The sequence below is a fragment of the Saimiri boliviensis genome, chromosome 19 (genome assembly GCF_048565385.1).
Source record: "Saimiri boliviensis isolate mSaiBol1 chromosome 19, mSaiBol1.pri, whole genome shotgun sequence".
In the NCBI taxonomy this organism is placed as follows: Eukaryota; Metazoa; Chordata; class Mammalia; order Primates; family Cebidae; genus Saimiri; species Saimiri boliviensis.
The window spans coordinates 38,583,766-38,608,661 of NC_133467.1; the positions used below are offsets into that span (position 1 = coordinate 38,583,766).

Genomic DNA, 24,896 nt, shown 5'->3' on the forward strand with positions numbered 1-24,896 from the left:
CCCTTAACCTGTGGTTCTGCACTAACTCTGGCTGGTCTCAGAATTGAATTAAAGTGCAGGGCGCCCAGCTGGTATCAACTGAGAATTGGAGAAGTGCTCGGTAAGGAAAACCCACATATTTGGTGTAAGAAGTGTTATGAGTAGGGGAGCAGTCTTCTTTTAGTCAGGCTACTAGGGAGGGTGTCCTGGGGTTCGGGTCCCTGAAGAATCCATCACTCCCCAGTTCTGCCTGAGGAAGCTGACGAGTGCACGTTGCCTGGGGTACGATGCGACCTGAGCCACCCCATAACCTTCCTACACTCCAAACACTCTGAATTTCCATCCTCAGCTCTCCAATGTCCTACTTTCAGTCTCCTTTTATTTAGAAAAGCGGCACGTACACAGCACACCTGTCACTGCCATTCCCAGGTCCTGGCTTTCGATTATCTAATCCTTTTTGTCTGTCTTGCTCTGCCCATGTGCACCTCCCCACTGAGGACGGAGTGCTGACTAATTCTGATATTAATTCTGATATGAAGTCCAGTCAGAAAGGAGGCTACAAGATGACGCATGTGTTTTTCCATGCCAGGAAGGTCAAATCTAAGTTATCCTAAAGGAGAGAAAATGCTTCCAGAAGACTGAGGGGCCCTGAAGGGCAAGGATTGTGTCTGTTCATCTTGGAATTCCTTAAAAGGCCCTTTGGATAATGTCTTGTTGAACCAAAAAAGGTCGAAATTATCCAATGAAGATCAAACCCAAATGCTGATGTTAAACGTGATTTGCCATTTGAGGTATTATTTATTAACCGCCAACAGCATAATTTCCAACTTCCTGAAGAACTAGAAGGCACAATCTTTGTTCTGTGGGTTTCGTTGGTTGCCCGGGGCCTCCGATTTCCTCTGATAAGAGGGAATTCGCAAACCATCTCACCTTGGAGGTAGAAAGGATCTCAGTGATCACCTATGGGACCCGGCTCACAGGTGGTTCTTAGTTTCTACCCGAATTGCTTCAAGTAACAGGAAGCTCAGTATCTCCTCGTGAAGCTGCTCATTCCATTTTTCATCAGCATGACTCATTATTCAATTTTTACCCTCAAATCGTTCACAGTCAGTTTTTGTTTTGGTGGAGAAGAAACGAAGGCATAACATATCCCCTGCCTTAATCTGTGGAATGACGCACAGCAACAGCAGAGGCTCCGCCAGCTCTCACTTGCCTTTGGCTCTCAAACTGTGAAAGCCTTTTCTTTAGGTTATTACCCCATGGAAAATGAACTGCCTGGAGATGGCGGCCTTCCAAACGGTATCTCTTGGGTGGGGCTCCACCCTGAGCAAGCTCGCGGTGAGTCAGAGCTGGAAGATCTGACATCAGCACCAGCTTCCTCCCCAGACCCAGCCACCACAGGAGCTACAGGCTGCACCGCCCGCCCTCCCTTCCCTGCAACCCAACTTCACAGTGAACAAGAGCCGAGCCCTTACTTTTCTCGTTCTGCTTGGCCGTCAGCATTGCTGCTCCGAAGTTCCTCTAGGGCCATCTCCCCTTCCCTGACTTTCGCCAATAAGGCCTGATGCTCCTGTGGGGGCCACAAAAGAAAATCTGGGATGAGAAGATGGCAAGAGTTTCTGCGTCTGGGGTGAGATGGGCACCAGGCTGGGACTTAGCCCCTGCTGGGCCTGGACGGCTGCCAAAGAGCAGCAAGATGAGCTGGTTTGATGGGGCGCCCTCCCTTGCTGGGGAGAACCCTTCCCACTCTCACTCAGCCTCACCCAGAGGCCCGGAGGCAGAAGCCAGATTTGCGTCACGCAGGCCCACTCGCCAGCTATGGCTGCCAGTCCCTGAGAAACCAGGTCTTCAAAAGGGGCATCTGTGCAGGAATCTGCCTAACGGGGAAATGGGCTCAGCTCTAGTTAGGGGGAGGCTAATTCCTTGAAGGCTAAAAGGTACTCCGAGGGATTTGCCAAAGGAAGCTGCCAAAGTGTGCTGTTGCGGAGACGCTCGGAAGAGAAGCGTCTCAGCACCCGTTTTCCATCCACCCGCAGCCCACTTCAGCCCAGGAGGCCAGGCACTGACAAGCAAGACCCCAATTACCGTCTCCATCCCTAACACGCGCCTCTGCAGCTCTCCGACTTCTGCCTCTTTCTGTTCCGCTCTGTTCTCCTCCCTCTGAAGCGCCGCATCACTCTGTTCTGCTTCTCTCTGGTATTGGCTGAGTGTGACCTAAAACATGGGGCAGGAATATGTTAAATGGTGTGGGAAAAAAGAGCAAATATGGTGGGGGGGGGAGCCTTAGAAAAGAACCCAGGAACCTGGGTGGCTCTGGAGCTGTGACAGGATAAAGGTGGTGACTCAGATGGGCATAGCACCACCTTCCCTTTGCTGTGCAGGACCACCTCAGTACTCCGGCAGAGTGAGTCTATTTCCAGGGTTAACTGGCTCACAGTGGATTGAGGTCTACTTTAAAGTGACACCTGGAACCCATAAGCACCACTTTTCAGGTAGGTGACTCCTTCATCATCCCTATGAACCCTCCACCATTACCCAAGCTTAACCCAATGTTGTGGCTTTCTACGAATTCAAAAGCAAATAATCCCAGGGAGGATACCTACGGGTCCTTCCCTCTGTCCCCTCCACGCCTCCCCATTCTCACTTCCAGCAATACTGCAGAGCCCACACGCAACAGCCAACGTGACAACTGGAAGGGGTACTACAACATCAGGCAGAACTTGACTTTTATCGGAGGTGAGAAACCAATTGGGAGAGGACAGAAGCAGAGCATTAGAACAAGAAAGCAAGGAACCTGCCTCCTTCCCTCCCACCTGCATCTTCCCAACTCCCACTCATCCTTCAGGTCTCACCCCGTCTTCCAGGGAGCCTTCCGAGCCTGGGGGAGAAGCCCTTCCTTTTTGTGCCCAGGGAGAGGACACACGAGGGACACATGGCCTTCCCTCCCATGGCACTGAACAGACTTTGCCCAGCCACCGTGTGTACCCAAAGCAGGCTGTCAATATCATGATGGCATAGACCTGAGCTCCCACAGCACTTGGTATGCAGTAACGACTCGAAGAAATCAGGAGCGGAACTGACATTCATCTAATCCAACCCTCTCCCGTCACAAGTAAAGGCCAACTGACCTATTCAAGGTTACCCAGCTAGTGAATGACAGCCAGTGCTAGGACCCAGATACTTCACCATCCATGTCAGTGCTTCCCAGGTACCTCACACTGAATGCTCATCATTTATTAAAAAAGAATCCAGGTAACTTCTGGAAAGCCTAGCCAGCCAGCCCTGGGAAAACAGAACACCAGCAGCCAGTTTGTCCAGCCCCTCCCAAGGTCGGAACCAGGGCGGAGAAAGCATAGGACAGGGTGATGTGTGATGGGACATGTCCATGCTACACGCCAGCCCCGTCCAGAGCAAACTCACTCTCACTGCAAATCCTTCTTGACAGCAAGCGGCCAGTAGAACAGGAAATCCATGCTTAATGGCAAGTTATTTTCAGGGTAATTGGTCATCTGGCCCTTCCTACCCCTAGGTTCAGAAAATTGGGAGTCCAATTCAGTAGGAAAAACTGAGACAAGCCCTCAAATGACCTGCATTAACCTGAAAGAGCCCATCCCCATAGGCAGGAGCTTAAAAGTAAGGCCTTTCATTTCTGTACATAAACACTACGCCCAGGTTGATGTGAGCTCAGAGCACAGTGTTAACAAGGCCATGGGCCAATTCTTGCACCCCACTGTCAGAGCAAAAGGTTAAAAAAAAATACAGACTCTCCTTCCGTATTTGTCTCTGTGGCTCCAGCCAACCCTGCCCTCAAAGTAACCTCTTAATTATAAAAAGGTGGCCGGGCATGGTGGCTCATGCCTGTAATTCCAGCACTTTGGGAGTCCGAGATGGGTGGATCACTCGAGGTCAGGAGTTCAAGACTAGCCTGGCCAACATGGTGAAACCCCATATCAACTAAAAATACAAAAAAAAAAAAAAAATTAGCTGGGCATGGTGGCAGGCATGTGTAATCCCAGCTACCTCAGAAGGCTGAGGCAGGAGAATCGCTTGAACCTGGGAGGTGGAGGTTGCAGTGAGCCGAGATCACGTCATTGCACTCCAGCCTGGGCGACAAGAGTGAAATTCTGTCTCAAAAAAAAAAAAAAAAAAAAAAAAGCAGATGTGCCAACTTAGCCCAACAGTAGGAATGACCTGAGGAGTACCACCTTTAAAAAAAAATTATTTATGTATCATATTTATTATTTTTGAGACAAGGCCTCATTCTGTTGCCCAGGCTAGAGTGCAGTGGCACAATCATAGCTCACTGCAGCCTCTACCTCCTGGGCTCCAAAGATCCTTCCACGTCAGTCTTCCAAGTAGCTGGAACCACAGGCATGCTCCACCACACCGGGCTAATTTTTTCATTTTTGTAGAGACAAGGTCTATGTTGGTTAGGCTGTTCTCAAACTCCTGGGCTCAAGGATCCTCCTGCCTCGGCCTCCTGAGCAATTACAGGAGTGAGCCACAGTGTCCAGCAAGAAGCATCTCCTATTGCAGGTGGTGCTGCATACTATGCGGTTAAGAAAAATAACCTCTTCTAACCTCTGGGCAGTGGGCTACAGCTGTCATGGCACTTTTGAAATCCAGAGTAGCAGACTCCTCCATGTGTGATTAAAACCAGCAAGTATTTCTATAATTTCTACAACTTCATAATGCTTCTCAATGCAGAATTTTCTTTCCAAAATTCACAACCTGGTCAGTACGACAGCCTCAACCTTCCTTCCTCCTGTTTTGCTTGGAAAAGGTAGGAAACAGCTGGTCACCAACTGACACATCATCAATGAAATTATACAAATTGTAGAACCTGAAATAGATGCAACACAGCCCTTCACCACACAGCTACTTTGTTCTGAGACGACAAACTAATTTTAATATTACCCTAAGTCCAAGCTATTTACAATAGGAAAATCTGCTTGTTAAACTGATTGCTAAGAAAAATGTAGACTATTTTAGGCGAGGTGCGGTGGCTCATGCCTGTAATCCTAGCACTTCAGGAGGCCAAGGTGGGTGGATCACGAGGTCAGAAGTTCAAGACCAGCCTGGCTAAGATGGTGAAACCCCGTCTCTACTAAAAATACAAAAAAATTAGCCAGGCACAGTAGCAGACACCTGTAATCCAAGCTACTCGTGAGGCTGAAGCAGGAGAATCGCTTGAATCCGGGCAGCCAAGGTTGCAGTGAGCCGAGATCACACCACTGCACTCCAGCCTGGGCGACAGAGTAAGACTCCGTCTCAAAAAAAAAGAAAGAAAAACATAGACTATTTTATATTGCTAAAAGCCTTCAGAATAATAAAGTATCCTCACATATATTACCTCACTCGATCTCCACAACAAACTTGTAAAGTGTATTTCATTCACCCTTTTTCCAAAAGTTGAAACAGATGCTCAGAGAGATTAAACTACTTGCTTAAATAAGACTTCAGCTAACACAGAAGCAGTTTAGCATCCTCTGTGCCCTTCTTCTTCACCCCCAACCCTCCTCTCAGAAATTCTCCTTCTCGGTTCCATGAAAAAGAAGAGTTCGGGCTGGCCTTTCTTTCTACCGGCTCCCAGCATGCCTAGGCAGGATATAACCCTAGCATAACATATTTATGACACAAAGGATACTTTACTGTGGAAAAAGAAAAGCAGGTAACAGATGGTTAACTTCACACAGAGCAGTTAGAAAACTGCCCATGGGCCTCGTGTGGTGGCTCATGCCTATAATCCCCGAGCTTTGGGAGGCCGAGGTATGCAGACTACTTGAGCCTAGGAGTTTGCGACCAGCCTGGGCGACATGGAAAGACCCTGTCTCTACAAAAAATACAAAAATCAGCCAGGCGTGGTGGTGGGCACCTGTTGTTCCAGCTACTTAGGAGGCTGAGGTGGGAGATGGCTTGAGTCTGGGAGGTGGAGGTTGCAGTGGGCCAAGATCGTGCCACTGCACTCAAACCTGGCAACAGAGTAGGACCCTGTCTCCAACGAGAAAGAAAACTTAAGATACTCATTTCAGACCACAAAACTCTGCATAGCAAAGCTGAGTCTAGAGCCCAAATCCTCTGACTCTTTGGGTGCAGTTCTTTCTACAACAACACAGATTTAGTCACTCATCCAGTCCACATTTATGAAGCACCCATCTAATACCAGGTATTGCACCAGACACTGGGGACTTGGGGGGTGACACGCCAGCAGCAGTCCTTGCCTGCATGGAGCCTTAGAGCCAGGGATTCTTACCACAGCACAGACGGAAACGACTTCTGAATTACCTGCTGCCCCAGATGGGCACCACCCTCAAATTCATCAGAGCAGGGAATCCCAAGCTGACCTTTGAACTATGGGCCAGCCTTTGACAGTAAATAGTACCAATGTCCAGGGGAGGGAAAAGCAGACCAGTGCTCCAGGCTTCACAGCCTCGCCTTTCCAGTTTGTGGCACTCAGCCAGAGAGACAGGAAGTCCAAGCTGAGACATCACTGGCAGCTGCATTCAGTAGCCCATCCCTTAGGGTACCTTCTCCCCGAATCCCAGATCTCACCTCAAAAGCCGCACGGTCTGACTGGTGTTGCCGCTCAGCCTCCTGAAGCTTGGCCAGCAAGTCCTTCACAGTCTTCCTCAAGCTCTCGACATCCTCATTTATACAGATGTCCACCTGCGGCCAGAGCAAGGAAGGGAAAGGGAAGCCATCAAGTTTCTGACTTGGTAAGAAAAGGTCCCCTCCCAGCCACACACTGGTTTGGATCATCTCATTCAGATCACCCTCACAAAAGAATTATCATCACACCAGGGGAGAGTTACCTTAGGCAACCAAAAATTCTGAGTTACGCAATGACACCCCTTCATACCCTAAAGAACTGGCTGGTCGTGGTGGCTCACACCTGTAATCCCAGCACTTTGGGAGGCTGAGGTGGGTGGATCTCCTGAGGTCAGGAGTTCGAGACCAGCCTGACCAACATGGGGAAACCGTTTCCACTAAAAATACAAAAAATTAGCCAGGTATGGTGGTACATGCCTGTAATACCAGCTACTGAGGAGGCTGAGGCAGGAGAATCACTTGAACCCAGGAAGCGGAGGTTGCAGTGAGCCAAGATCACGCCACTGCACTCCAGCCTGGGCGTCAAGAACAAAAACTCTGTCTAAAAAAAAACAAAAACAAAAACAAAAAAGCCAAGTTAACCTCAAAACACCCAATTATTTTAGGACATGCTCAGTAATATTTCACGTATGCATCCACCAATCGATTTCTTGGCGAGTGTGTGCATGCCATCTATGGGGTATGCGTCCTGCTTCCCTCTATCTGCCTAGAGTTCTCTGAGAGCAGACACCACGCTCCCCTTTGGACTCCAGTTCCCACAGGACAGGGACTGTGTCACACCCATCACAAAGGGAGTGGTCTAAAAGCACAGCCTTTACCATTCTCAGCTTCTGGCACTGAAAGCAGCATACAAATGGTTACTGAGGGATGGCCAGGTTTAGGGCAAAAGCATGCAATGAGTCCAGGAATCTGATTCAATGTAGAAAAAGGTGTCTCATTGAGGTAACTGCTCAATCTCTCCCAGACACACCCAATCGTGGGCCGGTGGTTAGGGATGAGCAGACATGTAGGGTCTCGCCCCCATCTCTGCTGCACAGGCACCAGACACTTCAATTACAAGCTCCCTGTGAGTCTGACAGAAAAATCTCTCCCCATCTTGCACAGTGGGAAGCAGCAATGCCTTCAAACCAGAGCTCAGAGCTCTTGGTTGGGAGGAGGGAGACAAGGTCCCAGTTTCTGCATTATCATCAGGTCTTCATTTCTTTATCTGTGAAGCAGTGAGTATACTCCCTACCACACCCTGCCTTACAGGCTGCCTCAAAACTAGGTAAGATAACATCCGGTACAGCTTTGAGCTTGTGAGAAGAAAGAGGCCAAACAGATATTACCAGGTATTATTGTAATTTGTTGCCAACAATGTATTTGCCAAATATGGTGATTCAAAGGAAGGAGAAAGTCCAAACTGCACATCTAAAGCAAGTGGTTAGAATCACAGCATTCCAAATCTAGGTGTCATAAGTTACCCGATTTCCCTAAATCCTCACCTGAACCAATGGCCAGGTGAAAATGTTTTAAAAAGGCTCCTGAAACACAACTATTATGCACTTTTTTCAAAGAGTGTTCTCTTAAGATTGTTTAATGACACGGAAAACTTTCATGAAAACATTATTTCATCGTATGATATAATATGAAGCAAAAAAACTAGGTTATAAAACTGTATGTAGGAGGCAGAAGCAATGAACTAGATTTTGATAGAGCAATATAGATAGATCCTAAAAATGTGGTGCCAGGGAAAAAAAAGAACAAAGAGAAAAGAAGATATAGCACAAATTCATCATGTATATTGAAAACGTTTTCAGGCACATTTAAAGCCATATATTGAATTCATTAGAGTGAGTGCCTCTTGCAGGAGGTGGAGAGGCAAAAAAAAAAAAAAAAAAACCCCAAAAAACTAAAACCAGGGAGAGGCCTTGACAGGACCCCCTGAACTAATGGGTGGATCTGATTCAACCTATGCTTGAGGACCAAAAACACCCAATGCAAAAACATACCCAAATAAAGAAACAAAAAATTATAAAGAAATGCTACATACTGTACAACATCAATATTGTAAACATGTATTTGCATTCAGGGAAAGACAAAATTTCACTGTGGCTTTTATCTGAGTAGATTACAAGTGACATTTGTTTCTTCTTTCACTTTTCTGTGTTTCTGAATTTTCCAAATTTTCTACAAGATGCATGTTTTGTATATGATCACAAAAAAGATAATGACAAACTTTTTTTTTTTTAAGTACAGTCATGGTGGCCGGGCACAGTGGCTCATGCCTGTAATCTCAACACTTTGGGAGACCAATGTGGGTGGATCACCTGAGGTCAGGAGTTCGAGACCAGCCTGGCCAACATGGTGAAACCCCATCTCTACTAAAAATACAAACATTAGCCAGGCATGATGGCTCATGCCTGTAGTCCCAGCTACTTAGGAGGCTGAGGCAAGAGAATCACTTGAATCCAGGAGGCGGCGGGTTGCAGTGAGCCAAGACCACACCACTGCACTCTAGCCTGGGCGACAGAGTGAGACTCCAACTCAAACAATAAAAAATAAAGTACAGTCACGGAGGCCAGGGACAGTAGCTCATCCCTGTAATCCCAAAACTTTGGGAGGACAAGGTGGGCGGATCACTTAAGCTCAGGAGCTTGAGATGAGCCTTGGGAAACATAGTGAGACCCTGTCTTTACAAAAAATACAAAATTAGCCAGGTGTAGTGGCACATGTCTATAGTCCCAGCTACTCAGGAGGCTGAGGCAGGAGGACTGCCTGCCATGAGGTCGAGGCTATAATGGGCCATGCTTGCACCACTGCACTCCAGCTAAGATGACATGAGGAGACCCTGTCTCAAAAAATAATAATAATAAAAATTTTAAAATAGGCCGGGTGCAGTAGCTCATGCCTATAATTCCAGCACTGTGGGAGGCCAAGGCAAGCAGATCACTTGAGCCCAAGATTCAAGACCATCCTGGGCAACCCCATCTCTACAAAAATTAGCCAGGCATCGTGGTGCATGCCCTCTAGTCCCAGCTACTGAGGTGGGAGGACTGCGCGAACTCCAGGGTCGAGGCTGCAGTGAGCCATGATCGCCACTGCACTCCAGCCTGGGTGACAGAGTGAGACTCTGTCAATCAGTCAGTCCATCAGTCAAGTACAGCCATGGAAGGAAATACTATGCAGTTATTCAAAAGAATGAGGTACATCTATGTGTACTGACATGGAAAGAAAGTTACAATATACTCTTTAGTTTAAAAAAAAAAAAGCAAAGAATAATGAATTTACTATGATCTTATAGTTAAGAAAAGTACATGTATGTTATATACGTATATTTATCTGTACATATGGTGTATATATAACATATACATGGTATTTAAATGATTGTCTAGGTACATAAAAATACTCTAGAATACTGGCACTCAACTGCAGCTAAACATTAGTATCACCTGAGGAGCTCTTAAATGTCCTGATGCCTGGGCCACTGATCAGAACAATGAAATGACAAGCTCTAGGGAGAGGACCCAGGCATCATATCTTTTAAAGCTTGCAAGGCCATTCCAATGAGCAGCTGAGGCTGAGAAGCACTGCCCTAGAAAGATCCACCCACTTCAATCTGTTAACAGTGGATACTTGGAAGGAGTGAGACTGGGGAAGGAGAATTTTCACTCTTTTTATTTCTCTGTTGTTTCCATTTTTATGTCAACTACTACTCTTGTATTTAATGAGAGAGAAAAAGCAATAAACAAAGGGATGGGGAGGAGGCGATGCCGCCCCTGGCTAAGCAGAGCACCGAGGTGGCCTCTGTTACCTACCTCAGGTGAGCTGCTGTACAGGGCCGGGGGACTCTGACTAAAGCCATTGGGCTTTTCTAGCACCACCTGCTCAAAGACAAATAAAATTGGTAGTTAAAACACCTGAAAGCAACCAACTTCGAAATACTATTCTCCTAACACTCAAATCTTAGAAAGACCTGGAGAGTGAGAGGAAGGAGACAGGAGGGAAGGAGACAGAAAAAGAAAGGGACGGAGAAAAAAGAAGGAATGAAGAAAGGAAAGGAGAAGAAGAGGGAAGGAAGGGAAAGAATAAGAGATTTACAGTGTTCCACGAGAAGACAGAAACAAGAGGGGATGGAGAGATGTCTGTGGCCTGGAGAGGGAATACCCTAGTCTTGCAGGGAGGATGAAAAAAACCTCAGGCTAAAACCTTTCAGCAGGTGGAAAAATAGGTGGAGCCCATTCCTCCTAGCCAGGGAATACGAGCAGCTGCCTGCCACGAACAAAGGGTTTTCCTGCCCCCAGGGATCCTGACAAAGTTTGACAAAGCAAAAATCACAAAGGGAAGCAGCTTTTTCAATTCTTTCTGACCCAAAGCCTGACAATTACCATATGACAGCTGGTTCCTGCAAACAAGGGGGCCAGACTTTGGGCCAGTCCCTGAGCACATTAAGTTCTTCCACCTGACAAAAGCCGCTCTCACTAGGCAGAAGTGAGCTCAGGCACGAAAAGGCCTACCTTCAGACAAGGCATAAATGAGGGAATGTTCCACCACAGAAGCCTAGTGCATTCTCAAGACAAAAAACTTTCCTTTCACCACTGCTGGGCCACTGTTCCCTTCAAGGGAATGAAGGCAGGGGCTGCTGCTGGTGCAAGACAGCCTGCCAGAACCAAAATGCAAATAAAGGATACAACTCAGTAGGCCAAGCATGGTGGCTCACTTTGGGAGGCCTAGGTGGGCAGATCACAAGGTCAGGAGTTCAAGACCAGCCTGGCCAATATGGTCAAACTCCATCTCTACTAAAAATACAAAAAAATTAGCTGGGCGTGGTGGCTTGTGCCTGTAGTTCCAGCTGCTCAGGAGGCTGAGGCAGAAGAATCACTGGAACCTGGGAGGTGAGGCTGCAGTGAGCCGAGATTGCGCCACTGCACTCCAGCCTGGGCAACAGAGCGACATTCCATCTCAAAAAAAAAAAAAAAAAAAAAATGAGGGCAAAGTCACAACTCTTTGTGATAGGCAGCTCTGCTCTGCTCTCCTGAGGACATTTCTGTCCCCGAGTTTTGGAAAAGCTGAAAAGCAGGATCCCAGGATTATCCATCCCAGAAAAGGCTTATCCAATTTGTTCAGTCTAACAAATATTTATTGATGCCTTCTACGCCCCAGACCTGGAGGGAGTGGAAAGGTGAGGATACAGACACAGGGTCGGGGTGGGTGAACTCCTAACCTTGAGGAGCTTCCCGTCCCAGGCTAGACATAACTATATACAAGATTAATAACAGGCTAGGGCAAGGACTTCCATTTACATTACAGGTTTCACCCAAACTAAGCAAGATCAGCTTATGGAAGTGTGGATTTACAGGTGATTGTCTGCTTTATAAAACTCTACTACTGGCCGGGCACGGTGGCTCACGCCTGTAATCCCAGCACTTTGGGAGGCCGAGGCGGGTGGATCACGAGGTCGAGAGATCGAGACCATCCTGGTCAACATGGTAAAACCCCGTCTCTACTAAAAATACAAAAAATTAGCTGGGCGTGGTGGCGCGTGCCTGTAATCCCAGCTACTCAGGAGGCTGAGGCAGGAGAATCGCCTGAACCCAGGAGGCGGAGGTTGCGGTGAGCTGAGATCGCGCCATTGCACTCCAGCCTGGGTAACAAGAGCGAAACTCTGTCTCAAAAAAAAAACAAAAAAAAAAAAACCAAAAAAAAAAAACAAAAAAAACTCTACTACTATAAGAAGCTTGATCACAGAATCCTTATAGATAAGAGGCTTTGCTCGCAACTGATGATATTTAATTTATTTAAGTTCAGTTTCTGTACGGTATTTCCGGAGGTGTACTTATGCTTAAGCTGACGTGTGTAAATCTAAGTGCTCATTGACTGGAGAGTCCTAACTAGGTTGTGAGTTAGAGGAGCCAGCATCACCTCTACATTCTCCATTCCCAGCAGGGGTGCTAGGTTCGGCACACACGGGGTAAATGGCCCGGCACAACCCCACCTCCTCTGTGGGAACCCAACCGTGGTCCATTTCCTATTACCTGTATCTCCCGTCGATGGAGAGAATCTCCGAGGTCCCTGTCAAGCTTGCTACTTATATCCTCCCGGAGCTTCTGCGGGCAGTTCCTGGCCTGGGAGGGGAGGGCAAGAAACTTGAGCTTTAGGGTTGAGAAAGAGCACACCAACTCACACAACTCTGCCCCGTCCCCGGCCCACACTACAAGTCAGGCACTGTCCTAAGTACTGGCTGAAGGATGGAGGGAGGAACCCTGGTCAAGTGCGGCTGCGGCTGACATTCTAGTTGGGGAGACACATAACACAAAAGACAACGAAGCAAAATGTGTCATGTGTCATGTGGGGATAAGTGCCAACGAGAAACATGAGCCAGGAAGAGAGTTAAGAAATGCTGTGAAAGGTGGCTCGTAATTTTCGATAGGATGGCTGGGGACAGTGCTAGGCACACAGTACTTGTATTTGTGGATTCATGGATCAGGTATGGGGGGTCAAAAGTGATATGTAATACACGGGAGGGCAGGGTGGCATTTCAGAGACATAAAGGAAAAAGAAGGGGAAAAACCAGAATCCACAAAAGAAGGCAACCAAAAAAATGTGAGGGTTAGAGATATGACCCAGGCCCTGCGAGAGAGGGGAGGCGGGCCCACCTCCTGGATGTACTGGGCCTCACTCTTCAGCTGGTTAATATTCTTCTCGTGGGTCATCTTGTCTCCAGACCTCCCCTTCAAGTACACCTGAAAGAAAACACTATTTGGTTAAGAAACCTCAAATTAAATTAACTATACAAAAATAGGCAGCGTCATACGGTGCTGGTGAGAGGGCAAATTGTTGCCAGCAATTTATTGGGTGGAATTTGGTGATTCAGATCAGAAGACCTAAAAATATGTTTACTTTTTGGCCTATCAACTCTACTTCTGGAAATTTACCCTAATGCGATAAATTTAGCTAAATGCTATACAGCTATATTGGCATAAACACTCACATATACACAATCATGTATCACTTAATCATAGGAATACATTCTGAAGGATGCAGCATTAGGCAATTTCACCCCTGTACACACATTACAGAGTGTACACGCACGACTTAGATGCCATGGCCTCCTGCATCCCTAGGCTGTATGGTGTAGCCTCCTGCTCCTAGGCTACAAACCTGCACAGCATGCTACTATACTGAATACTGTAGGCGATTATCACACAATGGTAACTGCTTATGTATCTAAACCTAGAAAAAAATACAATAAAAATGGAGTATGATAACCTTATGGGGCCACTATTATATATGCAGTCTGTCACGGACCCAAACGTTGTTACACAGCACATAACTGAACTGTAACTGAATCAATCATATGATATGGAAATTATACCTCAAAAAGCTGTTTTATTTAATAAAGAGAAATAAGAAAAATAATTTTTAAATTTATTTATTTATTTATTTTTGAGACAGAGTCTTGCTCTGTCACCCAGGCTGGAGTGTAGTGGCGTAATCTCGGCTCACTGCAACCTCCACCTCCCAGGTTCAATAAATTCTCCTGCCTCAGCCTCCCAAGTAGCTGGGATTACAAGTGCCCACCACCACACCCAGCTAATTTTTTTATTTTTAGTAGAGATGGAGTTTCAGTATTATTGGCCAGGCTGGTCTGGAACTCCGGACCTTGTGATCCACCTGCCTCAGCCTCCCAAAGTGTTGGGATTACAGGCATGACCCACTGCACCCGGCCAAATCATTTTGTTTTTAAAAAGTAAGTTCCATCAGCCAGCTGGGGTGGTGCATGCCTATAATACCAGCATTTTGGGAGGCTGAGGCAGGAGGATTGCGTGAGCCCAGGAGTTGGAGACCAGCCCAGACAACACAGGAAGACTGTCTTCTGCAAAACCAAAAATATATAAATAAATAAATAAGTTCCATCAGGATGAACCCATTATAGGAAAATAGTAAGTTCCATTAACACACCTCCCACCTCCCTCCACAACCGCCAGCAGCAAAACATGGACCGTGGACAGGCCCCTCGTACAGTCATCCAGTCCGCCCCCTTGCCTGGGGCCAGGCTGCACCAAAGTTGCTCACAGGCCAACTGTAGTCTCCTGGTATTAATTAAGACATTTCCAGAAGATTGCCAGGAACTAGCATCTCAGGTCTGGTTCCTTCTATCAAACCACAAGCTCCCTTTGGCAACAACATCAACTGCTCCCTCTCATGTACGTGCAGGAAGAAAGCGAGCAGGGAGAAAAGGTGGAGGTGAACTAAGCTTACCTTAATGATCTCCTCACGTCCATCATGGGACTCCACCAGTTCCGAAGCCAGAGAATGACCAGCTGAGCGGCCAGACACCATGGCGTAGGTCTTCCTGCCCGCCTGGCCCAAGAGAGATAAGAGAGAGAGAAATGGCTCAGAAACCACATGGCAAGCCCAGAATTCCTGCCCCTCAACCAATGCAGAAGACCTGATTCTCAAAAGACTTGAAGGGTTAGTCTGACTTTCCTCTGCAAAAATTCGTTTCAGAAATTCCAACAGAAGCCACACAGCAGCAAGAACACTGGCCGGGGAAAATTGGCAGAAACAGCAGGTTAGTTTTAATTTTAGTGGGGGACTCCTCCTGTCCCAAAGCAATGCACAAGGCTGAGGTAAGCTGGATGTTGCTGAAAGGAGGTGCTCCCATGCTCCAGGCAGCACTTGGGTAAGGGGCCAGCAGCAAGGAAGCACTGGTGTGGGGAGGGAGCCACACCCACCAGAATTCCGCAGTACCTTCTGGGCTATGTGTTCAAGTTCATCTCCTGTCAGTTCACCCTGGAGAGTCAGCCTGAGAATGTCCACGCTGCCCTAATAATGACAATGACAGCAACAATAACCTGTCACCTTTACAGTCTACAGATACAAAGTGTTAACAGGACACGGGTGCTTCCGCCAGCCCTGTGGAGCAAGCCTTATCACCACCATTTCACAGACAAGGAAAACTGAAGTCCAGGGAGGTAGCTTAGGTTGCCCAAGATCAGGTGTTTGGGGTGACTCTGGGACCATCTGACAGTTCTTTCTTTCACAACACACTGCTCTGTACAGCTCCAGCGGGGCTACCCTGGTTCTTGGACTACAGGGAACACGCTGCATGTACTCTTCTTTCTCCAGCTGTGGAGAGGTCATTCCTGGACTGCTCATCCTCAGTCCAAATTTCTGCTCCTGACAACCAGACAGCAAGTTATTGATGCACTTTACAAGACTAGCATATTCTTCCTGAAACAAACTATAGGAAAATACCTGAATTCAAACTCCCATTTCTATGAGCCACACAGAAATTATCTAAGTGAAAGCAGGCAAGATAATAGGTATTTATCTAGCGATCAACCTAGTCTCAAAGAATGAAGCAGGTTTGGTTTTCCTTCATAAGTCAAAGAAGGGTGTGTGTGTGTGTGTGTGTGTGTGTGTGTGTGCGCGCGCGCGCGTGCTTTTGAGACAGTCTCACTCTGTTGCCCAGGCTGGAGCGCAATGGTGCAATCTCGGCTCACTGCAGCCTCTGCCTCCTGGATTCAAGCGATTCCCCTGCCTCAGCCTCCAGAGCAGCCGGGATTATAGACACTCACGACCACGCCTGGCTAATTTTTGTATTTTTAGTAGAGATGGGGTTTTACCATGTTGGCCAGGATGGTCTGGAACTCCTGACCTCACGATCCGCCTACCTCAGCCTCCCAAAGTGCTGAGATAACAGGTATGAGCCACCGCACCCGGCCCCCAAATCAGGATTACAGGCTCATGCCTGTAATTCCAGCACTTTGGGAGGCCGAGGTGGGCAGATCACCTGAGGTCAGAAGTTCAAGACCAGCCTGGCCAACATGGTAAAACCCCATCTCTACTAAAAATACAGAAAAATTGGCCAGGCGTGGTGGTGGGCACCTATAATCCCAGCTACTAGGGAGGCTGAGGTAGGAGAATCACTTAAACCCAGGAGGCAGAGGCTGCAGTGAGCCGAGATCGTGTCATCGTACTCCAGCCTAGGCAACAGAGCAAAACTCCATCTCAAAAAAAAGAAAGAAAGAAAATGTATGGAGGTTCCTCTCTGCCACAGGAGATCACACTGAAACACCAGCCTCCTCCCACTTCTTGGAATGAATCCAAATGTAAGAAAGACAGAAGACACTGCCACAATGGCCCTTAGATCTTCCCAACCCTAGCAAAGTAGCTGGTTTCATAAAAACATTGAACTCCTATGAAATAAAAGCCACATCCTTAAAGTAGCATGCAAGGCTCTCCACAGTCTGGGGAAACTCGCCCCTCTTTCTACCGTCTCTCAGTGCCCCAGCTGATACATTCCATGGTTTCCAACTTCAGTGCATTTGCTCCCATCATTTGCTGTGCCTTAAATATCCGTTCTTCCCATTTTCACCTAGGGTATCTGCAAGTTCCTCAAGAGTTCATGTTCAAATGCCGCATCTTGCATGATGCTACCCTGCCTCCCGTGGGAAACACGCCTTCCCCTCCCTGAACTCCCACAGCATCACAAGGCCTCCCATGGCATCTGCTTCTCAGTTATTTGTGTTCTGTGAAGATTTACCCATTCTGTTAACTCCTTGAGAGCTGTTATATGCCACAGCCCTTAGCAAAGGTATTTTCTGAATGCACAGTGAACGCTCCATGACATCCAGGTCAAGAGAATATTACAAAAGAAAGAAGAGGAAATAATTTCAAAATAGCCAGAATGGCTGCCAAATCTTTCTTCCCAGGACATACTTGCACTTTTATTAAAATATTATTTCTGCTGGGTGTGGTGAGTCACACCCATCCCAGGACTTTGAGAGGCCAAGGTGGGTGGATCACCTGAGGTCAGGAGTTCGAGACCCGCCTGGCCAGCATGGTGAAACTCCATTTCTACTAAAAATACAAAACTCAGCCAGGTGTGGTGGCAGGCACCTGTAATCTCAGCTACTGGGGAGGCTTAGGCAGGAGAATCACTTCAATCTGGGAAGCAGAGGTTCCAGAGAGCCAAAATCACACCACTGCACTCCAGTTTGGGCAACAGAGCAAGACTCCATCTAAAAAAACAAAAACAAAAACAAAACAAAACAAAAAAACCACTATCTTCCCATACCTGGAGGCATCTGGGAAAAGACAGGGCATCCTTCAGTCAGAACAAAAGAGTTATTAGCTAATGACGGTCAAGTCTGGTCTGTTTCATACACCCAGGCTTTTCCAATTAGAAGAGCATAAACAACTGGGCTGGACTGGGCACTGAGAGATGATTCCAATCCAGTCATCAGAATTCCAGGCAGAGAGGAGAAAGTGGGTGAGCTGAAATGTTCTCAAAGAAATAATGACCAAAAACTTTCAAAATTTGGCAAAAGACACAAACCTATAGATTCAAGAAGCTAGGCAAACCTCAAACAGAATAAACATGAAATTCATGCCACGATAGATCAAAATTAAACTTCTGATGAACTAAAGACAAAGAAAACATCTTGAGGCCGGGCGCGGTGGCTCACACCTGTAATCCCAGCACTTTGGGAGGCCGAGGCGGGTGGATCACGAGGTCAAGAGATGGAGACCAACCTGGTCAACATGGTGAAACCCCGTCTCTACTAAAAATACAAAAAATTAGCTGGGCATGGTGGCGTGTGCCTGTAATCCCAGCTACTCAGGAGGCTGAGGCAGGAGAATTGCCTGAACCCAGGAGGCGGAGGTTGCGGTGAGCCGAGATGGCGCCATTGCACTCCAGCCTGGGTAACAAGAGCGAAACTCTGTCTCAAAAAAAAAAAAAGAAAACATCTTGAAAACAGAGAAAAATAACCCATGAGGGGAAAACAATGTGAATAACTGCAGATTTCTCATCAGAAATGACAGAGGGTAGAAGGAAGTGGCATACTATTTTCCAAATGCTGAAAGAACAGAACTGTCAATTCAGAATCCTGTCACAAAGAAAACATCCATCAGTAACGAGGGGGAAATGAAGACATTCTCAGATGAAGGGAAACTAAGAGAATTTCTCACCAGCAGACCTACACAAATAGAATGGCTAAAAAAGTTCTCTAAACAGAAAGGAAATGATAAAAAAAGGAAATCTGATCCGGGAGCGGTGGCTCACGCCTGTAATCCCAGCACTTTGGGAGGCCGAGGCGGGCAGATCACGAGGTCAAGAGATTGAGACCATCCTGGCCAACATGGTGAAACCCAGTCTCTACCAAAAATACAAAAATTAGCTGGGTGTGGTGGCGCGTGCCTGTAGTCCCAGCTACTCGGGAGGCTGAGGCAGGAGAATTGTTTGAACCCGGGAGGCGGAGATGGCAGTGAGCCGAGATCGCGCCACTGCACTCCAGCATGGTGTCTGCCAACAGAACAAGACTCCGTCTCAAAAAAAAAAAAAAAAAAAAGGAAATTTGAAATACTGGTGGCGGGGGGGGGGGGACAGGAAGGAAGTGAAAAGAAAAGGGAAGGGAATGGGAAAGGAAAGGAAAAAAGCACCTTTCCTTGTAACAGCCAAAAACTAGAAACGACCCAGATGCCTCCAGCAGAGAAACGGCTGAACAAATTGTGACACATCATTATTGTGGAATACTATCAGCAATAAAAAGGATCAAACTACTGATACATGCAACAACACCGTCCAGAGAATTTGCTGAGCGAAAAAAGCCAATCACAAAAGTTTACATGCTGTATAATTTCACTTGTGTAACATTTTAAAAATAACAAAGTAATAGAAATGGGAAAAAGACTGGCAGTTACCAGGAGTTAAGAAGAAGGTCGGGCAGAAGGGAAGTGGGTGTGGTTCTCAAAGGGCAACATGAGGGATCCTGTCCTTGAGGTGATGGAAATGTTCTACAGCTTGACTGTATCACCACCACTGTCCTGCTTGCGATAGAGTTCTATAGTTTTGCAAGGTGTTACCACTGCAAAAAAGGAAATAAAGGCTACAGGGGATTTCTAATATTTCTTGTAACTGCAAATGAATATATAATTATCTTTTTTTTTTTAAAGGAACTAATATTCCTTGAAGTACTTTCAGGGACAAAAAGAATATAATGAAGAAAATAAGCATTTATAATCCTGCCACCCAGAAACAGCCACTATTAAAATGTTAATGTATGCCTTATAATTTTTTTTTTTTTTTTTTTTTTGAGAGCGAATCTCATTCTGTTACCCAGGCTGGAATGCAATGGCGTGATCTTGGCTCACTGCACCCTCTGATTCCCGGGCTCAAGCAATCCTCCTGCCTCAGCCTCCTGAGTAGCTGGGATTACAGGCATGCAGCCACCACATCTGGCTCAGTTTTTATATTTTTGATAGAGACAGGGTTTCACCAAGTTGCCCAGGCTGGTCTCAAACTCCTGACCTCATGTGATTCCCCCCGCCCCCGCTTTGGCCTCCCAAAGTGCTGGGATTACAGGTGTGGGCCACCATGCCTGGCCTTAAAATTTACAACTTCTATTTGTCAAAGGACACTGCTAAGAGTACCAGTGTGGTGGCTCACATCTGTAATCCTACCACATTGGGAAGCTGAGGTGTGTGGATCACCTGAGGTCAGGAGTTCGAGACCAACCTGGCCAACATGCTGAAAACCTGTCTCCACTAAAAATAAAAAAATTAGCTGGATGTGGTGGCACATGCCTGTAGTCCCAGCTACAATGGCAGGCTGAGGCAGGAGGATTGCTTTAACCTGAGAGGCAAAGGTTGCAGTGAGCCAAGATCGTGCTACTGCACTCACTCCAGTCTGGGCAATGGAGGGAGACTCTGTCTTTAAAAAAAAAAAAAAAAAAAAAAAGAGGGCCAGGCATGGTGGCTCACAATCCCAGCACTTTGGGAGGCCAACGTAGGCAGATCACCAGAGGTCAGGAGTTTGAGACTAGCTGGCCAACATGGTGAACCCCTCCCCCATATCTACTAAAAATACAAATATTAGCTGGGCGTGGTGGCATTCACCTATAATCCCAGGTACCGAGGAAGCTGAGGCAGGAGAATCACTTGAACCTGGGAGGCAGAGGCTGCAGTGGTGCTGAGATCGTGCCACTACACTCCAACCTGGGCGACAAAGCAAGACTCTGTCTCAGAAAAAAAAAAAAAAGGAGTGCATGACAACCCACAGAGCAGAAGAAATTCATTATATGTATACCACTAATTACTCAACAGAAATGCAAATGTAAGGTCTCCCCCAAAATAAAGGCCTCAGAAGAAAGAGGTTTTCTCTGACTTTCTCCAGCCCTCATCTCTGGCCTTTCATGACTTCCTTCCCTATCCCGAGGCTACCCACAGAAACTAGAATCCCTCTTCTCCAGGCAGGTCACAGAAATCAGAACTCCTTTTCCCCAAAGCCAGCCATAAAATCTAAAAATATTACTCTAGTTTTCCACCTCTCTATTAAAAACTGGCCATAACAAAATTATCTGACCCACTTTGCTTGATTTGAAGTCATAAGACCCCCATTCCAGACAGGCTCCTGCCTCATACCCAGAAGGAATGCTTAAGAGAGGCCACGAAGAACCGAGACAGACAGGCCTTGCTGGGTTTCCCCACTCAGTTTCTTAGCATTAGACCATACCCTTTTTGTCCAATCGTATTTCTACACAGCTGTCTCTACTTTGTCAAATCAAGAATCAAGAATGGACAGTTTGATTCAGTAAGGCCAGATTTTAAAAATAATAAAAGTCAGGGCCGGGCGCGGTGGCTCAAGCCTGTAATCCCAGCACTTTGGGAGGCCGAGGCGGGTGGATCACAAGGTCGAGAGATCGAGACCATCCTGGTCAACATAGTGAAACACTGTCTCTACTAAAAATACAAAAAACTAGCTGGGCGTGGTGGTGCGTGCCTGTAATCCCAGCTACTTAGGAGGCTGAGGCAGGAGAATTGCCTGAGCCCAGGAGGCGGAGGTTGCGGTGAGCCGAGATCGCGCCATTGCACTCCAGCCTGGGTAACAAGAGCGAAACTCTGTCTCAAAAAAAAAAAAAAAAATAATAATAATAATAATAATAAAAGTCTTCAAAGAATGGACAGTGTCCTCTACATATTCGAGTCTTCCATCTGAAGGTTCCTATGTCACTTAAAACTATGATCAAATAAATGTTTATGCCTTTTTTCCTATTAATGTCTTTTGTCAGTGATTTTCAGCAAAACTTCAAGGGTGAAGGGGAGGCTACCCCTTTGCCCTGGCACATACATATGTTTCCCATAAAAGCATGTATTCTAGAAAGTTCACAGTAGCATTTTTCATAATAGCCTCAAACTAGAAATTACCTACATGTTCATCAAGAGCAGAATAAATTGCAATATATTCATACAATGGAACTTTGTTCAACAATGAAAAAGAACGAAGTACCATACATGCAGCATCAGTGAATCTCACAAAAATGCTAAGCAAAAGAATCCGGACACAAAAGTATACTATATGATTCCACTTATATAAAAAGCACAAAAATAATCACAACTAATATAATACACACTTTGGGAGTCAGGATAGTGGTTACCCTTGAGGGTAGAGGTAGGTGGTAATCAGAAGGGTACATGAGGGGGCTTCTGTAGTGCCTGTAATGGTTTGTTTCTTGATCTAGGTGTTGCTTACAGGAATGTGTCTAGTTTGTGAAAATTACTTAACTGTACATTTGTGATGTATATACTTTTTTGTATGTATGCTACTATTAAATGTCTGTAAAAACAAAAAAATCTAAAACTCCTTACTATGGTATGAGAGTCCCCTTATGATCAGGACCAACACAGTCTATCCCACACAGGGAGTTTTGACTCCCTCCAGTACCCCAGTGTACCCTGCACTCTAACTATCCCCAACTTTCTCCATCCAGTCGTAGGAAGGCATCTAAATCCAAGTCTGTTTCTGCTAACGAGTCTTCCGGTGCAATACGTGCTCCCACCTCCCCAGAGGTTCAAATGTTGCTTTCTCCTACCAGGGTATCCTCTCCCACCTTCCACCTTGCCTCTTTGGAGAATTCCTGCTCAGCCTTCAAGGCATCTCTCCTCTGAGGGTCCTATCCCAGCACTCCTCCCTCTGTCAGAGCTGCACCCTACATATCCTGCACTCTAACACAGAGCCCATTCTTTTGTAACTATTCATTCCTCTCCCCCAGTAAAATCATAAGCTCCTTGAAGACATGGATAGCTGATTTAGCATAATACCTGGCCTTGTGTTGCATGAGTTCCAGGTGATATGTTCGGGGATTTTCCCAATTCCCTTTGGGAAACCCCAGCTCTTCAGTTCAGAGCGGTATGGAATACCAGAAAAAGCAGACACAGAAAAGTAGCTGAGGAAGGTCAAGGAAAAGCTGAGCAAAGACTAAGAATGCAACACTAAAAAGAAATATAAGTGGCTAATGAAATAGGAAAGATGCTCACCAGTAATGAGGAAAACGCAAATTAAAATGATAATGAGCTAGTTTGAGGGGATTTAATTACACTTACAGAAATATAAAGAGAAGACGGGCTGGGCGCGGTGGCTCAAGCCTGTAATCCCAGCACTTTGGGAGGCCGAGGCGGGTGGATCACGAGGTCAAGAGATCGAGACCATCCTGGTCAACATGGTGAAACCCCGTCTCTACTAAAAACACAAAAAATTAGCTGGGCATGGTGGCGCGTGCCTGTAATCCCAGCTACTCAGGAGGCTGAGGCAGGAGAATCACCTGAACCCAGGAGGCGGAGGTTACAGTGAGCCAAGATGGCGCCATTGCACTCCAGCCTGGGTAACAAGAGCAAAATTCCGTCTCAAAAAAAAAAAAAAGAAGAAGAAGACGACATGTAAAAGTATGTTCAAAGCAGTACTGCATGCAATGGCAAAACATCAGAAACAACCCAGATGTGCCATTAGCAAGGAAATGAACTTTTAAATTATCTATTATTATTATTTTTTTTGAGACAGGGTCTCACTGTGTCACCCAGGCTGGAGTGCACTGGTATAATCACACCTCACTCACTGCAGCCTTGACCTCCCAGGCTCAATTAATCTTCCCACCTCAGCTTCCTGAGCAGCTGGGACTACAGGCGTGCATCACCATGCCTAGCTAATTAGAAAATGAATGAATAAAACCTGGCAGATTAGTACAATGAACTACTCAGCTTTGAAAATAAATGAACTACGCAACATGCATCGACACGAATAAATATAAAAATAAATGTTAAGTAAAAAAGCAAGCTGGCGCCAGGCGCATTGGTTCAAGCCTGTAATACCAGCACTTTGAAAGGCCAAGGCAGGCAGATCACTGGAGGTCTGGAGTTTGAGACCAACCTGGTCAAACTGGTGAAACCCCATCTCCACTAAAAATATAAAAATTAGGGCCGGGTGCGGTGGCTCAAGCCTGTAATCCCAGTACTTTGGGAGGCTGAGGCAGGTGGATCACGAGGTCAAGAGATTGAGACCATCCTGGTCAACATGGTGAAACTCCATCTCTACTAAAAATACAAAAAATTAGCTGGGCATGGTGGTGCGTGCCTATAATCCCAGCTACTCAGGAGGCTGAGGCAGTAGAATTGCCTGAACCCAGGAGGCGGAGGTTGCGGTGAACCGAGATTGTGCCATTGCACTCCAGCCTGGGTAACAAGAGCGAAACTCTGTCTCAAAAAAAAATAAATAAAAAATAAAAAAATAAAATAAAATAAAAATTAGTTGGGCATGGTGGTGCATGCTTGTAATCCCAGCTATTTGGGAAGCTGAGGTGGGAGAATGGATTGAACCCAGGAGACGGAGGCTGCAGGGACCCAAGATCCCGCCACTGCACTCCCGCCTGGGCAACAGAGTAAGACTGCCTCAAAAAAGAAAAAAAAAAAAAAAAAAAAAACGGAAATCAATTTGAGTCAGGCACGGTGGCTCATGCCTAGAATCCTAGCACTTTGGGGAAGTCAAGGCGGATGGATCACCTGAGGTCAGGAGTTCAAGACCATCCTGGCCAACATGGTGAAACCCCGTCTCTACTAAAAATACAAAACACGGGTCAGGTGTGGTAATGGTCCCCTGTAACCCCAGCTACTTGGGAGGCTGAGGCAGGAGAATCACTTGAACCCAGGAGGCAGAGGCTGCAGTGAGCCGTTATCGTGCCACTGCACTCCAGACTAAGTGACAGAGTGAGACTCTATCTCAAACAAACTAACAAAAAAGCAAGTTGTACAATATAAATATGTATACAGAGCTCAAAACATGCCAAACTAGGAAATATATCATCTGAGCCTGTAGTAGATAAACACAAAATTCAAGACAGCGATCACTTCAGCGGAGGAAGCAGAGGGTTATGATCTGGAAGGGGCTTTAGGGCTTCAAAAGTATTGGTAATGTTCTATTTCTTTCTTTCTTTTTTTTGGCGGGGGGGATGGAGTTTTGCTCTCGTTGCCCAGTCTGGGGTGCAACGGTG

General features: G+C 46.4%; 1 protein-coding gene across 3 annotated transcripts in view; it reads right to left on the bottom strand.

Annotated features, from left to right (window-relative positions):
* TUFT1 (tuftelin 1) overlaps positions 1 to 24,896 on the bottom strand; it is a 41,956-nt gene that overhangs the window by 6,955 nt on the left and 10,105 nt on the right. Inside the window, exons 1-9 of one of the 3 annotated variants that reach the window (XM_010329687.3) lie at positions 15,592 to 16,445; positions 15,322 to 15,396; positions 14,830 to 14,931; positions 13,224 to 13,310; positions 12,603 to 12,692; positions 10,386 to 10,451; positions 6,532 to 6,645; positions 2,065 to 2,193; positions 1,455 to 1,549 (exon numbers count right to left, since the gene is read on the bottom strand). In XM_010329687.3, coding sequence (XP_010327989.3) covers positions 1,455 to 1,549; positions 2,065 to 2,193; positions 6,532 to 6,645; positions 10,386 to 10,451; positions 12,603 to 12,692; positions 13,224 to 13,310; positions 14,830 to 14,931; positions 15,322 to 15,396; positions 15,592 to 15,729 — 896 coding nt within the window. In that variant the 5' untranslated portion in view covers positions 15,730 to 16,445. Of the gene's footprint in view, positions 1 to 1,454; positions 1,550 to 2,064; positions 2,194 to 6,531; positions 6,646 to 10,385; positions 10,452 to 12,602; positions 12,693 to 13,223; positions 13,311 to 14,829; positions 14,932 to 15,321; positions 15,397 to 15,591; positions 16,446 to 24,896 lie in introns of those variants that run through there. The other 2 variants (XM_003941926.4, XM_003941927.4) reach the window with 2 other exon arrangements.